The 15,590-nt window shown below is 43.5% G+C and overlaps 1 protein-coding gene across 1 annotated transcript; it reads right to left on the bottom strand.

Moving 5' to 3' along the window:
- Nucleotides 1–84: 84 nt before the first annotated feature.
- On the bottom strand, nt 85–15,575 carry HARS1 (histidyl-tRNA synthetase 1). The gene is made up of 13 exons (XM_080920304.1): nt 15,473–15,575; nt 15,130–15,219; nt 9,091–9,210; nt 6,306–6,401; nt 5,074–5,199; nt 4,202–4,309; nt 3,972–4,070; nt 3,659–3,752; nt 3,289–3,416; nt 2,950–3,192; nt 1,412–1,528; nt 540–686; nt 85–283 (listed from the first exon to the last, which is right to left on the bottom strand). Exons 1-13 carry the CDS (start codon nt 15,560–15,562, stop codon nt 221–223), a joined length of 1,521 nt encoding a protein of 506 aa, XP_080776430.1. The 5' UTR covers nt 15,563–15,575; the 3' UTR covers nt 85–220.
- Nucleotides 15,576–15,590: the final 15 nt, after the last annotated feature.

Below are 15,590 nucleotides of genomic sequence, written 5' to 3' on the forward strand. Positions count from 1 at the left end.
GGAAAGTATAGTTCCTGGCCATTTTTCCCCCCCAGTGATTAGGGATAATAACATAATAATAAAAACAAAAACCAAAAAGCCTCTGTTCTGACCACCCTTCAGTCTTCTCTGGATCAGACATGTACAAACTGTTGAAGTACATATGGAGTTTTGTTTTAGGTCAGTTAATGCCAATCCTGTTTCCTCGACTAGTTTGCTCAGTTCAGCGGATGGGATCTGCTCAGAGGGGCTGATCTGTTCTTCTTCTGATCTCCTCCACAAGGTCTTCTCTTCGGACATCCACCTGGCACAACAGAGAAGAAGGTATGAGCATCTCCCACTCAGCTGCTCCCTGAGTGCCTACTTCTAGCTACCGGGTTTGGCTCACTGGGACATGTACCCAGTTAGGCACCCCAGAGATCTTACATGCCATGATTCTAAGCCTAAGCCCTCAGGTTCCTTATGAGTTAGCACTTTATGAGGCTCAGGTCTCAGACAGGCCGGGGCCAACCAGTGTTTGATGCCCTCCTGTCCCTTAGCCTTCCTGCCTGTCTCCTTACCTCTTCTCTGCTGGCCACTGAGCGGAGCTTGACAACACCATCCTTGAGCTCCTGCTCACCAATGATGGCTACCAGGGGGATGCCTGCTTCCTCACAGTACTGCAACTGGTTCAGTAACTTTGGGTTCTTCTTGTACAGCAGCTCAGCCTGCAGATGACCAAGGAAGAAAGCAAAGGCTTCTGTTGTTCTCAGAGACAAACTTTGGAGGAGGGGAGAGGGAGGCAGCAGGCACCTTCCTGCTGTTCTTTTTTTAAGTGCCTTTATTCTCCAGCTCTGAAAAACTACTTTTATTATCATTTCTATAAATTACTAAATCCTGTTCATAATACTTTAAGATGCACTATAAAGCAGAATCTCAATAACATTGTGTGTTTGTTGTATATTAATAGCATTAAGAATTGGGAGAATATAACTGACAAAGCCCCCTCAATCAAGCAATCCTTAATAGGCTGTTTATTTATTTATGTCCTGATCACAGGATCCCTTCCCCTCTCTCTTCCCTATTCCCCACCTCTCCTCTCTACTTACTCCTCCATTGTTTCTCTTCAGAAGAGGCAGGCCTCCATGGATATAAACAGCCCTGCCATATCAAATCACAATAAGACTAGGCACCTCTTTTCTTACTAAGGCTCCATACGGCAACCCACTAGGAAGAAAGAGTCCCAAAGGCAGGCAACAGACTCAGAGACATACCCTGCTCCCACTGTTTGGAGTCCCACAAGAAGACCAAGATACATACTGTAATGTATGTAATGCGCCTTCTTCTTTGCTCCATTTGAAGAAGCAATGGGAAGAAGGTACTATGTAAACTTGTATTAGTTTGTGCCTAGTACTCCCAAGTTTGTAGCCAGCCTAGGGATGCTCCCCTGTACCTTGATCCCAGCATCCCATAACTCTGAGACAAGCTTCAGTCTCTCCTCTAGCAGCTTCTTCTGTGCAGATGCCACAAGCACCTGCGTCTCTGTGGTCCGTACCTTTTCCTCTAAAGCCTAGGGAGAAGCAGGCAAGAGTCAGAGCTGGACTATGTTACCAGGGAACAAACAGGGAGGCTGTGGTTGGGATCCTGAGAGACTAAGTCAAACTCAGAGAGCTCAACTAGGGGAGGACGGCAGCCTTCTGACCTACCAGTTAGACATGGAATAGTTCTTAGAAGGTGTAAGAAATGAACAGAATTGTAAGACTTGTCAGAATAAACGGTGGATGGAAACCTCGGAGTGATGTGGTATACACATCTATAATTGCTGTGCTTGGGAGGTGGAGGCGAAAGGATCAGGCAGCTAAGGCCTTGAATCTATCAGTCTGAACTTAGTATGTCTCAAAAACAAAACAACCACACAACAAAACAGAACAAAACCCCAAGAAAACAAACTGGAGAGATGGCTCAGCAGTTAAGAGCACTGACTGCCTCCCACCATATGTTATTCTGGTCTGAGGGGGTTCGATGCCCTCTTCTGGTCGCTGTGGGGACCTGGCACAGATGCACATGTAGGCATAGCAGTCAGTATACATACAAAAAAAAAAAAAAAAAAAAGACAAAATAACAGAAAGGTATAACTATTCCAGGGTAGCAGCACAGTAAGTTAAAACTCCTTTCTCCCCACGAAGTTAGGGGTCACAAGCACAATCGCAAGCCACACTGGTATCTAGCTGTCACTTTCTACTCTCCCATCTGTGAGACTAGGCATGTGCGGATGCAGGAACAAAGAAGAACACTGCTATTGTTCCTCAACTGTTTCTGAAAAACTATTTTCAAAGCTACAACCTAAGATGCTTACTAGAATAGTGACCTGTGAGAAACACAGGTGGTGTCATCTTAGAGAAAACAAGACAGGAATAGCAGGAAAGCTGCTAGAGCATTCCTGAAAATCAAATGCAGCAAGCCACTAAGAGTTCCAGCAACAAAGGGGGTCTTGAGGATCATGGAGGCGCTTCCTTGGTATTAATTTAGGTCCTAGAGAGTCAGAGCAGCCATCTGAGTGAGCCCAGGACCTCGGGCATGATTTCCACTGAGAGGAAGAATAAATAGCATTTCTTCCACTGTTCTCCAATGGAGAAAGAACCAAGATTCACAAAACTATCCTAGAAGCAAGGCCTGATGGTTCAACCTAGTCCTGCTATTCAGAGGCTGAGTCAGGAGGATTAAGACCTACTTGGGCTACATACTGAGTTCAAAGTCACCCTGTCTTAAAATGAGCACAGTGACAGAGTGCTTGCCTAGCATGCACAAAGCCCAGGCTCAATTTCCAGTATCATAAGACATATCTACACACACACACGCACACGCAATACTGCCCCATAAAGGCACAAGTCATCTTTACTGCATTTCTCAGAGATGCTCCCTGTCCAAAGTAGCACCTGTCCCTAGGAGATCACAGGAATGGTGGGTACTATCACCTGCCCTAAGACTTACCTCTAATCTTTGCTCTACGATGGAGAAGATCCGCTCCACTCCAATACTGAGCCCAACACATGGCACCTTGCGCCCTTTGGGGTCAAACATGCCGACCAGCCCATCGTAGCGTCCTCCGGCAGCTATGCTGCCCACACCCAAGGGCTCTTCCCCAGCTTGGGTTGGCATTTGTAGCAGCACTGCCTCATAGATGACCCCAGTATAGTAGTCCAGCCCTCGAGCAAGGCTCAGGTCAAAGGAGATCTGTGGAGGCAAGGTAGTGGTCAGTAGCAAATAGGATCAGGGACCCCACGCCAGAGGTGTCAGACAGCTGGGGCTCCTGTCTCTAACTTCACTTACCTTGTCATCAATGCCAAACAGGATTAGATATTCAAAGAGCAGCTTTAGGTCTCCCAAGCCCTCTATAGCCTGTTTGTTTTGGGAGAGTTTAGGATCCTGGAGTAACTGCTCCACCAGAGACACCCCACCTGAGGAAACAAACACATACAATGAACACTTCCCTTACACACACACACACACACACACACACACACACACACACACACACACAGAGTTCAACTTTAGGATCGAGGGCAGTGAAGTGGCTGCTGGGTTCTTTTCTCACCATGAACACTTCCCTTACACACACACACACACACACACACACACACACACAGAGTTCAACTTTAGGATCGAGGGCAGTGAAGTGGCTGCTGGGTTCTTTTCTCACCATGCTGCTGGACATAGTCCCCGATGCGATCAGCCACTTCGGGTGCAAGGCCCTTCTCTCCCACCATCTCATTCTTCACTTCCTCCCAGGAAACCTGGGCAGACAACAACAGTCAGAGGCCATCACACATCTTCCCTACCACCGAACAAGTATAGACCCTTCTCAAGGAGCAATGTGAGAGCAAAGGTGTCCTTCAACCTACCTGCTGGGGCCAGTCCTCCTCCACTAGAGAGAGGCAGCTACCCCTCTCCATAAAATTTCATTGCTAAACACAGGGTAGGATCTCAGAAGAGTCAGGTGTTTGGGCTGTTACCTTGTCTAGTTTGTCCACTGAGGAGCAGATGGTACGGAACTTGCTATCAGGAACACCACAGACAGCAAACATCCCATCTAGGATGCGTCTATCATTAACCTGAGAGTAGCAAGGGATAGGGAAGAAGGAATCTGTTTATTTTTCACAATTCCCTATAATCTATCACATGGGCTACTGATCTGTGAGAGGCCAGGCCCTACGCTGCGCTCCCACTCCTATCCAGCTCTGACCTTGACCAGGAAGTTGCCAATCTGAAGTGAACTCAGGATCTCACACATTATCTTTAGGCACTCTGCATCAGGAATCATGGGGTCAAACTGTCCAGCAATGTCAAAATCCTGCAGGGAGAGAGGAAGGTGGGTGGCATGTGGTAGACTCCTGAGACCTCTATGCTGTTGGCATACAAACACAGGCCTTCCCCTTGTTTTCTGTCAGCATCAGCTCTGGTTCTCGCCAGCCCTGCTATCCTGTCCATTGTGGAACTATAGCTTCTTCATCCAGTTCCTCTTCCTTAACTTCTCCTACTGTCGTGGGGAAACTTCCCAGCCTTAGTGTATCTGTTACTGTGTCTGTCTCTATGACAGTTGTGGGGATTGAACCTAGGGCTTCAAGCATGTGAGGAAATCACTTTATCATTGAGTTGCTGCCCAAGCCCTTCCCACCTTAATTTTTTGCTCCTCCCATCTGTCAGAAATCCTGCAACATTAGTCTAGACTTGATAACAACACATACTGAACTTCTTCATTTTCTGCTGTGATAAAAACACTGTGGTGATAAAGAACCAATTGAACAACTGCGTGGTGTCCGAGTGTGTACAAAGCCCTGCATCCAATCCCCAGCACTAAAAAAATAAAGTAACCTTTTTTCTCCAAACAAAACAACCCACCCCCCTGACAAACCCCATTAAACCAGGTCCCCAAAGCCTGTACTTGAGTGTTTGTCTTATTCTTCATGTTTACTAAGCCATTAAGAGGTCTACATGCCAATATCAGGAAATCTAAGAGCACTTTTGAGACCATCTAGTTTGTTTAGGATGCCATAACACACAGCAGACCCTACTTGAGAGAGGGCCCATCTTGCTCCATGGTTTTCTAATACTCACACACTGATAGAATTCACGGTAACGGCCTCGGGTCATAGCTGGATTGTCCCGGCGATACACCTTTGCTATATGGTAGCGTTTAATGTTGGTCAGTTTATTCATTGCCAGATACCGAGCAAAAGGGACCTGATAACACGGTGTTAAGGAAAAAGAGCCTCCCGTGGCTGTTGGAAGTTATCGTTACCCACAAACACTAAGGTCTAACCCTGCAGGTACAGATAAAACCACTACGTGTAAGAGAAACAGCACCTCTGACTGTCAGGAAGAATTAACTGTATAGTCAGAAAAGGAAGCTGAAGTAGGAAAGCAGAGTAGGGCTCCTTCCTCTTTGTTTCCCTGGACTATGCGGACTAGAGGAGATAAGGGAACTTGGCAGAGTAGACACAGCAAGAAAAGGGCCCATGTGGAGCCCCTAACCAGATGATTGGTAGTTTTAATGAAACTGGCCCCCATGGGCTTGTGAATGCTTAGTCTCCAGTTGATGAACTATCTAGAAGCCTTGTTGAGGAGGTGTGTCACTGGGAGTGGGTTTTGAGGTTTCAAAAGCCAACCCTGGGTCCAGTGTCTGTCTGTCTGTCTGCCTGCCTGCCTGCCTGCATCTCTGCTGCTCTGACTGAGGCTGTAAAGCTCTCAGCTACTTCTCCAGCACTATGCCTGCTTTTGTGCTGCCATGCTCCCTGGCATGATGATAATAGGCTGACCCTATAAACTATAAGCAAGCCATCAATTAAATGCTTTCTTTTAGAAGAGCTGCCTTGGTCATGGTCTCTACACAGCAATGGAACACTAACTGAGACACTGAAGATAAAGTAATCACTTACAGAATACATCCATTGGGACAGCTGTTACTGAGCCAGGAGACTGTTGTAAAATTGGGAACAGGGCCCTGACAGAAAGCTGGACTTTTTTTTTTGGAGACAGAGTTTTTCTGTGTAGCCTTGGCTGTCCTGGAACTTGCTCTGTAGACCAGGTTAGCCTCAAACACAAGAGAATGACCTGCCTCTGCCTCCCTCCTGAGTGCTAGGACTAAAGGCATGTACCACCACCACCTGGCAAAACTAAAGGTTTCTAAGGCTGTATTCTGCTTACCCAAAGTCCTTCATCTTGCTTTAAAGAAAAAAATTCCTTTCACTGTATTTAATCTTACCTGTGCCTGCTGCCCCTAAACCCAAGTTCAACTCCAGTGAGTGCCAATTCCTGCAAAGTCTTAAGAAGCAGGTCTAGAAGGATACAGTGAGGTCATACCGGAGGGACAGCAGCTCCCCACCCTGGTCCTTCAGGTCATAGATAAGCTTTGAGTCTTCCCCATACTTTCCAGTCAGTGTTTCCTGGACAAACCAAGGAGAAATAGGGTCATGATAATAAATTACATTTTAACTGTTTTTTGTTGTTGTTGTTTGTTTTTAGACAGGGTCTTACTATATATCTCTGTGAACTACCGGAGATCTGCCTGCCTCTACCTCCTGAATGCTGGGACTAAAGGCCTGGGCCACCACATCTAGGTATAAATAGTTTTTAATTGTTATTATTACTACCGTTGTTGTTAAATTATTTGATGCCAGGGACTGAATCTAGGCTTTGTACTTAGTGGGCAATTACTCTATTACTAAGCTGTATTTCCTGCTCTTAGACCATTATAGGGGCTGGAGAGATGGCTCAGCGGTTAAGAGCATTGGCTGCTTGCTCTTCAGAGGTCCTGAGTTCAATTCCCAGCAACCACATGCTGGCTCACAACCATCTGTAATAAGAACTGATGCCTCTTCTGTCAAGTAGGTGTACATGTAAATAGAGCACTCATATTCATAAAAGTACATAAATAAATCTTAAAAAAAGGACCATTATAAACAGAAAAACTTACTACTCTAACCTGACTAATTTCACCTTGTATGTATTTCTATAGTCCCTCTGCTTTTCACCCTAATGCTTGTAAGTTTGATGTAGTTACAATTAAAAAGTATTGTAGGGTTTGGGGATTTAGCTCAGTGGTAGAGTGCTTGCCTGGCAAGGGCAAAGCCCTGGATTCGGTCCTCAGCCCTGAGAAAAATAAAAAAATAAAAAGTAATATGCCCAGGCACACCTTTAATCTCAGCACTCAGAAGGCAGAGGCAGATAGATCTCTTTGGGTTGGAGGCTGGCCTGGTCTACATAGAGAGAATGTTTCAAAAAGACAAAACAAAAAACTAAAACAGAATAACAATTCAGTGTTGGTATTCTGCTCTTTTCTCTATTTTGTGGCAAAGCTAAAGTATTACCCGCTCCACCCCAACTCTCCATGTTTTTCAAGACAGGGTTCTCTGTTTAGCCCTGGCTGTCTTAGAATTCACTCTGTAGACCAGGCTGACCTCAAACTCAGAGATTCACTTGCCTTTGCCTTACAACGCCAGAATCAAAGGCACACAACCACCAGGCCCTGCTAAAGTAGTACTTTTTTTACACCCATTTATTTATATTGTGTGTTCATATGCCACGGCATGCATAGGTCAGTGGATAATTTGTTGAGAGTTGGTTCTCCCATCTTGTGTGTTCTCAAGATTAAACTCAGGCCATCAGGCTTGGTAGTAAATGTCTATTATTTTTTACATAAGATTTTATTTTTATTTTATGTGCATTGGTGTTTTCCTGCATGTATGTCTGTGCAAGGGCGCAGGAGTCCCTGGAACTGGACTTACAGACAATTGTGAGCTACTATGTGGGTACTGGGAATTGAATCCAGGTCCTTTTAGCTGCTTAGTCATCTCTCCAGCCCTGGTAGTAAATGTTTACCCACTGAGCACTAAGCCATCTTAGTTAGTCCTAAGGTATTATTTATTACTTGTATATGTATATGTATATGAATGCTTTGCATGTTTGTATGTCCATCATGCATGCCTGGTGCCTGTGGAGGTTAGAAGAGTGTTGGATCCTCTGGAACTACAGTTGCAAATGATTATGAGACACCACATGGATGTTGGGAACTGAACCCAGGTCCTTAGCAGGAGCAACAAGTGTTCTGCTGAGCCATCTTTCCAGCCCTGCTAAAGTAGTCAGGATTTTGTGCTGATCTTGCAAAAGACCCAAGTTTGAACCACAGCACCTATGTCAGTGAGCTCTCAACCTCTTGTAACTGCAGCTCCGCGGGCATCCTGTACCTCTGACTCCTCCGGCACCCTTACTCATGTGCACACATTCACACAATTAAAAATAAATCTAACTCTCCCACTGTTAAAAAGTAAGCAAATAAAAAAAGATGTATAATTTTCCAGTGAGACACTAGGTGCAGAAAGATACACCTGCAACTCAGGAAGGCAGAAGCATCAAGCTGGTGGTTCAAGGTCAGCCTGGGTTAATAATGAGACTATCTCAGAAGAGTAAGAAGCTTTGCACTTGGGCTGGAGAGATGGCTCAGAGATTAAGAGTGCTCTTCCAGAGGTCCTGAGTTCAATTCTCAGCAGCCACATGGTAGCTCACAACTGGTGTGTCTGGAGACAGCTACAGTGTACTCATATATGTGAATTAAATAAATAATTCTTAAAAAAAAAGAAGAAGAAGCTTTGCACTTATCTGTTTGCTAACACCATCCCATTTGATGTTTATGCTATGTAGATAAAATACATTTCCAAAATGTGTTACTAGGCATATCTATGCACACAGCTTTCTGGTTTTGAATATTTTTCTTGAAGATAAGGTTAGAAGAATACATTATCAGGTTAGCAAATATAGATGCATAAAAACATATATATAAAGTCTGAGATCTGAATAATGTCAGAAACCAAAATAGAAAGTCTTAAAGGCATAGCAGCAGCTCATGTCCTTTGATGTCTTTAGCTGGTTATGATATATCCCTCTGACCAAACCAGCCAGGATTTTAAAATGAGTAAAAGCCTCAGTGTGTGGACTCTGTATCATGGTAGTGTCATGGACTAGACTGTTTCTGCTCCATTAGTATGTTAAGATTCTACCTTAGGCTCCTCTGTTCCCCTCCTAGGTAATCATGAGCCCAGGGTGCCACTGTACAGTTTCTCCTTACCCAGTTCTCACCTTTAGTTCAAACACAGGTGTATCAATCACCTCTGCTCCATGTCGTTTGAAACAGCGGATGATGACATCAAACACCTTTTCTCGGACTGCCATCTGCCGGGGACTATAGTCTCTCGTGCCCTTGAGAGTCAAAACCAAAATGCAAGAATTACATTTAAAACAAAGAACAAAAAAACCCTAGAAATATCCAAAGTCCAGCTCAGCCACAAGGGACACAGATGACGCTGTAAAGTGGGAAGACAGCTCAGAACAGGCCCTGTGACTCCATCGGCCAGCTAGGTAGGTTGTTTCCCAGAATCCAGAGCCATTTTCTCAATACAAGTTTTCTGAAAACTGGACAGTAACAGTATTTCCTTGCACAGCGGAGAATACCTTCTCATATATTATCAATTCAAAGTGGCTCCACAGGTTCAATTCTAAAGTTTATGTGCAACTTTTTCCAACATAATTTCCTTTCAAATTCTATTTAACAAAGTTACTTCTGAATGCAAGCTCTTGCAGGGACTGGTGTAGTGGCACTTGGGAGGCAGAGGCAGGCGGACCACTGTGTTCAAGCCTAGCCTGACCCCATAACAGTGAGATCCTTTTTAAGAAGGGAAAAAAACCTCTAAGACAGGTTAGGCAGACACAATTTATAGCTAGATTACAGGTTATCAAGAAGTCAAATCACCACCTAAGAGCACTCAGCAAGTGCACAGTGAAGCCTGTCTCCCAGCCAGCTTTTAGTCCAGGCCATTCTAGCTGCTCCAGAGCCTTTGGTCTATAGACCTTCTCACATTCTCAGCTACTAACTCTCTATGCGGACTGTATTATTTCTAAGTAATATACAAACTATTCCACATTAACACCAAAAATATTTTGAGTGAATTAAAAGATGTAGTGAGGAGAGTTAACATTGATCACATTTTTGCAAATCTTGTTTACAGTCTTATTTTTTATTTTATGTGTATGGTCCTTTTCATGCATGTATGTCCATGCATTATTTGCATGTCTGCTGCCTGTGGAGGCCAGATGAGGATATCAGACCTTCTGGAGCTGGAGTTATAGATGGTTGTAATCTGCCATGTGGGTGCTGGAAATCAAACCCAGGATCTCTGGAAGAGCAGCAAGTGTTCTCAACAGCTGAGCCATCCCTCCTATGTTTGCAAATTTTTAATGTTTCCCTTAATAAAGACAATTTTTCTATGTGCTTTTTGTATTAAATTTTTCTTGATGTATATTGGTCTGGTTGAAAGATACGAAGAAAATCTTAATGTTAACCAGGTATGTTCTTATAAAAGTAAGAGTACCCAATGAGCTTCTCAACTCTGAGTACTCTTTTTTGGTACTTCACCAAGATCCAACAAGCACTCGTTTCTTAAAGACTGGTTGTAATGTGGAATCTGAAAGCCCTAACAATACATTTCTCATACTGTTACATTTAGAAGCCCTAGTCATTTGGGGAGGATGGTGCTTGTTCATAATACCAGCACTTGGGAGACAGAGACACGAGTATCAACTTAAGTTCAAAACCAGTTTGGTTTATATAGAGAGTCCAGGTCAATCAGGAACACATAGCAAAATTCTGGCTCAGGAAAACAAATCTAAACAATTACCATTCTCAGTTATATAGGTAACTAGAGTTGTCAAGTACACAGAGACAGTGGGATGGTAATCACCTATGGGATGAAGGGAGGTGGAATGAGGTACAGTTTCAATTTTGAATGATGAAAAAGCACTGGAAAAGCAGTCATGACAGCTCATTCCTGTTTCCGCATTGCGGAGGCCAAGGCAGGAGAATTGTGGTGAGTTCCAGGCTATCCTAGACTACAAACTAGGCCCTATCTGGAAGAGAAATAAAAGATAATGGCTCAGAACTACATATTAAAGCCCACCCTTGTATCTCTATATGTTGAATGGATCTTTCACCCTTGTCTGATTTTATGCCACCTTACACTGGTCATCTAGAAAAGATTGGCTCATTGATAAGCTAGAGAGCTTTATAATGTTGACATATTTCACTACATAATTCTCAGAAAATTATTTATTAACACCATCACATATCACTAGGATAATCCAAGTATCAGGAAGTTGTCAAACTCAGACATCAAAGACAAAAAACCCCCAATTTTTTATTGTCATAAAAAATGTATGTTTACTTGAATGCCTGAGTTTTATCATTAGCAACATATCACTGTCAGAAGATTTCCTTGAGTTGGCAAAGCCCACTTCTTTTATTATCACCAATATGTCTATCAGATAGTCAACTCTGTCTCCTTTGTAGCAGAAATGCTTTATATATGTAATTGCTTCCTACTAGTGATACTTGTTATAGGCAAGGGCCAATATTGAATAAAATTAATAATTTAACTATAAAAAACATTATTTTTAAATTTTATGTGTATAAGGACTTTGTATATTTGTGTGTGTGTGTTGTCTGAAAGCATCTATTTGCACCATTTGCAAACCTGGTGCCTATGTAAGTCAGAAAGAAGCACCAGAGCCCCTGGAATTAGTTAGAAATGGTTGTGAGCATCTAGCAAGTGCTCTTAACCACTGAGCCATCTTTCTAGACACTCCTTCTCCCCGCTAAAAATATTCCTAAGTTCAGGTTTTTATTTGGAAAGATTTATCTTATTTTATGTGTATGGGTGTTCTGCCTACATGTCTAAGTACTATGTGTATTTATGTGTATGCCTGGTGCCCACAGAGGATAGAAGAGGATGTTGAAGCCCCTGGAACTGAAGTTCCCATCGCTTGTGAGCCACTATGTGAGTACTGGGAATTGAACCTGGGGGCTATGCAAGAGCAACAAGTGCTCTATCTCTGAGCCATCTCTCCAGCCACATTTGTTTTAATTGTGAGTGCACAGAGTGTGGGTTATAATTGGTCCTCTATATGTAGGTTCCATATCCATTGGTTCAATAAACTGTGCACTGAAAATATCCATGTTACTATCTTTGAGCAATAACTACTTATACTAGGTGTTAGTAATCTAGAGAAGACTTAATCATCTAGGATGTGCACAGGAAATGCTATACCATTTCCCATAAGGAAATTGAATAGCTGTGGAATCCCTTAATACTATCTAAGACCAAGCCGTGTTCAACTTCCCCCAACTACCTTAATCTCTTTTCATGATTAGTTTATTTGAATCGGACTCTAAACATGTTATTTTTATGTCCATTTAATCACCAACAGCTTTTTCTTTCTTCCTGTTTTTTTCGTCTCTTGTGGTGTCTCATTTGGACTCCAGGTGTTCTAACACTAAACCACACTCTTAATCTCCATCCCCACCCCCCCCATCACATTATTTATTTGTTGAAGAAACTGGATAATTTGTCTCAAAAAGTTTATTACATTCTGGATCCAGTCACCAATACCACCATGAGTCATTAACCTGTTCTCCATTCTGTGTTTCTCCACCTTAGTCTAAAGACCTAATTACATTCAATTCCCCGATGAGAATTCAGAGGTGGTGCAATGTATTTTTTATTTCGTCATATATACAAGGAGATGATATCTGTCACTCTGCTTTAGCGACATTAAGACTGGCCATTGGGTTGAGATGAGAAGGGACTGTTCTAGCAAAAATTCCCTATCTTCTCTCCAATTACTGATCATCTTTTCTTTAATGGCACGTGTGCCGATGCCGTTGGAGGCCAGCTGGAACGGCAGGCAGGGGTGGGCTGCTATATGTGAGTCTCAACCACTCTGCTCTTCTAGAGAACAGCAAGCACCCCTAATACTGAGCCATCTCTCCAGCTCCCATTTCTTTGAGATTTTAAACTTCTCTTGAACCTCTGAAAAAGAATTGTGTGGGGGGTGGAGATGGCTCAGTGGGTAAGAGCACTGACTGCTCTTCAGGAGGTCCTGAGTTCAATTCCTAGCAACCACATGGTGGATCACAACCATTTGTAATGAGATGTGATGCTCTCTTCTGGTGTGTCTGAAGAGAGCGATAGTGTACTCATATAATTAAAATAAATAAACAATTCTTAAAAAAATGTTTTTTTGTATGGAACAGGTGTGGTGGTCCATGCCTGGAATTCCAATACCCGTTGGGTGGAGACCTGAGGATTAGAATTTCAAAGCCAGTCTCTGCTATACAGCAAGTCTGAGGCTGGTCAGGGCTTGTATTTTTGTTTTGCTTTGATTTTTTTAAAAAATGTGTACAAAGGCATAGCTTTGTAAATCTGGCTCAAAGAATTAACCTCAACACAGAAGAATTAATTATACCATCTATCTCCACCCCTCCACACTACCCCAACTTTCTGGAAACAAGATTTTACTATCTTATTATGCAGTTGGCCTGGAACTTGTATACTGGGCTGTCTGGACTTCAGTTTCCCAGAACCCAGCTGTGAAGCTCACAACTGCCTGTAACTCCAGCTGCCCTCCAAGGAGAGAAACACTCAAGCACACACTCGTGCACACAGTTATATGGAAATTTAAATGCACGTAAGTAAAAATAAAATAAATCATTAACCAAAAATCTTAAAAGAATTGAGTCCCAACATTGGGGAAACAGAGGCAGGTGGATCTCTCTGAGTTTGAGGCCAACCTGGACTTCATAGGGAATTCCAGGACAGGCAGAGCTACATACAGAAACCCTGTCTCAATAAAATAAAATCTCAAAGAAACAATGATTGATAATCATTGAGACTATTGAATCAAGTAGAAAATAGGGAAAACCCAAATGCTCTGCCCCAGTATCACTAAAACTGACAAAGACCTGCTTGTCTCTGCTTCCCGAGTACTGGAATTAAAGATGTGCACTACCACACATGGCTTCTCTCATCTTTGGAAATCAACTTTGAATATGTTTATTAAATATATGTTTATCTCCAGGCACCCAGTCGTACCTTTTGGTAAATATACTGAATTAACTACTAAACAATACTGCATTATTTACTATTAATTAACATAGTCAATAAGTAATTACATTAAATAACACGAATTAACTATTAAAGATGGTTGCAGAGGGCGGGAGAGATGGCTCAGGGATTAAGAGCTCTTGCTTACTTTGTTAAAGAGACATTAATTTGTTCAATTTCCAGCACTTTGGTTTACAACTGCCTGGAACCCCAGCTCCAGGGAATCTGACATTCTCTTCTGGCCTCTGCATGTACCCATGCTCACTTGCACACATGCACTCGCTCGCGCGCGCGCACACACACACACGCACACACACACACACACACACACACACACACACACCAAAGTGAAAATTCAAAGCCAGTACAATAACAGAACTATGTATGACATGCCAAGGGAACCCATTAAAGCTGTAGAGTTCTGTGTATAGAAGTTATAGAACAGCATCTGAACCGAAGTCCCGAGGCTGAGTCAAGCATCTCCAATTTTACTTGGTTCTATTTTTGCAGGGCTTCTTCTAGTTCCTAGGGAGTATCAAAGTTCTTTTCTGAGTTCTTTTCAGAGTTCCTATACTGAGCTTATGATTCTTAACAGTCTTACCCTGGCTATCTCCCTTCCCCTTGAGAGGTCCATCACATCACTTCCTCAGTTTGGCTTCTCAGTTCCCCAGATCCCCCTGATTTTCTTTTTCCTCAGAGCATCTCTGAGAGTTTTTTTTTTAAAACGGTTTATTATTTTTACACATTGTGTGTGTGTGGTTATAGGACAGTGTGGGTGCAGGTGCCCATGGAGGCCAGCTGTGAGCAACCTGCTGTAGGTGCAGGGAATCAAACGGATCCTGTGCATGCTTTTAACTGCTGAGCCATCTCTCCAGCCCTAAATTTCTTCACATCACCACTCATATTCTGTAATTGCATATTCCTGGGTGGGATTATTTGTCCTAAATCTCTGTCTCAGTGGAATACAAGCATCACACTCACAAAAAAAGCAGGCATCCAGTATGGTGTATTCAGTGTACAATGACACCCACATACACTTACTCAATACGTTTATAATGAATGAAAGGAGTAGCAGGTGACAGGCTGCCTCCCCTGAGCAGCCTCGTTTCTGTCATCACTGCCATCACCGAATGACTCAGGTTGGGTTCAAACCAGCCCAGTGCCTCTCCCAGGAATAGTTTACCTTGGGGGTTTTGAGCACAAACTTCTGTCTGCCTTCATCATGGCCCAGCTGTGCCTTCAGTTTTAGGAGTTTCGCCACCTCCTCCTCGATCTGTAGAAGGAAAAACGCCGCTGGACTGACTGACCATTTGTCATTCCCCCCACCCCCCGTTCCCATTCACCTCGATCCTCCCCTCTCTTAGGCCCACCCTCGCTCCTCTCGGGATCCACCCCAGCTATCTCTTCACTCAGCCCCTTTCACTCTACCAGCCTGGTTCCTTCATCCACACGCCTGTCCTCCAGCAAGACCACCTTCTATATTCCCCCGGTCTTGTCGGGGCCCTCTCCTTCCATCTGAGTCGCACCTGCTCAGCGGACGCCTTCTGCTCCTTAAGGACCCTCACATGCGCTCCCTGAAGTCGCACCAGCTCCTCCAGCGCAGCACGATCTGCCATCCTTTCTGCCAACCGGAACTGACGGCTG

Source organism: Micromys minutus (assembly GCF_963924665.1).
Source record: "Micromys minutus genome assembly, chromosome: 8".
Classification (NCBI taxonomy): domain Eukaryota; kingdom Metazoa; phylum Chordata; class Mammalia; order Rodentia; family Muridae; genus Micromys; species Micromys minutus.

Coding starts and splice junctions, on each gene's coding strand:
- HARS1 (XM_080920304.1), bottom strand. CDS start 15,562: ATGGCAGATCGTGCTGCGCTGGAGGAGCTGGTGCGACTTCAGGGAGCG. Junction 9,211..15,129: donor TTGTGCTCAAAACCCCCAAG/GTAAACTATTCC, acceptor TTGACTCTCAAG/GGCACGAGAGACTATAGTCC. Junction 4,310..5,073: donor ACCGTGAATTCTATCAGTGT/GTGAGTATTAGA, acceptor CTCTCCCTGCAG/GATTTTGACATTGCTGGACA.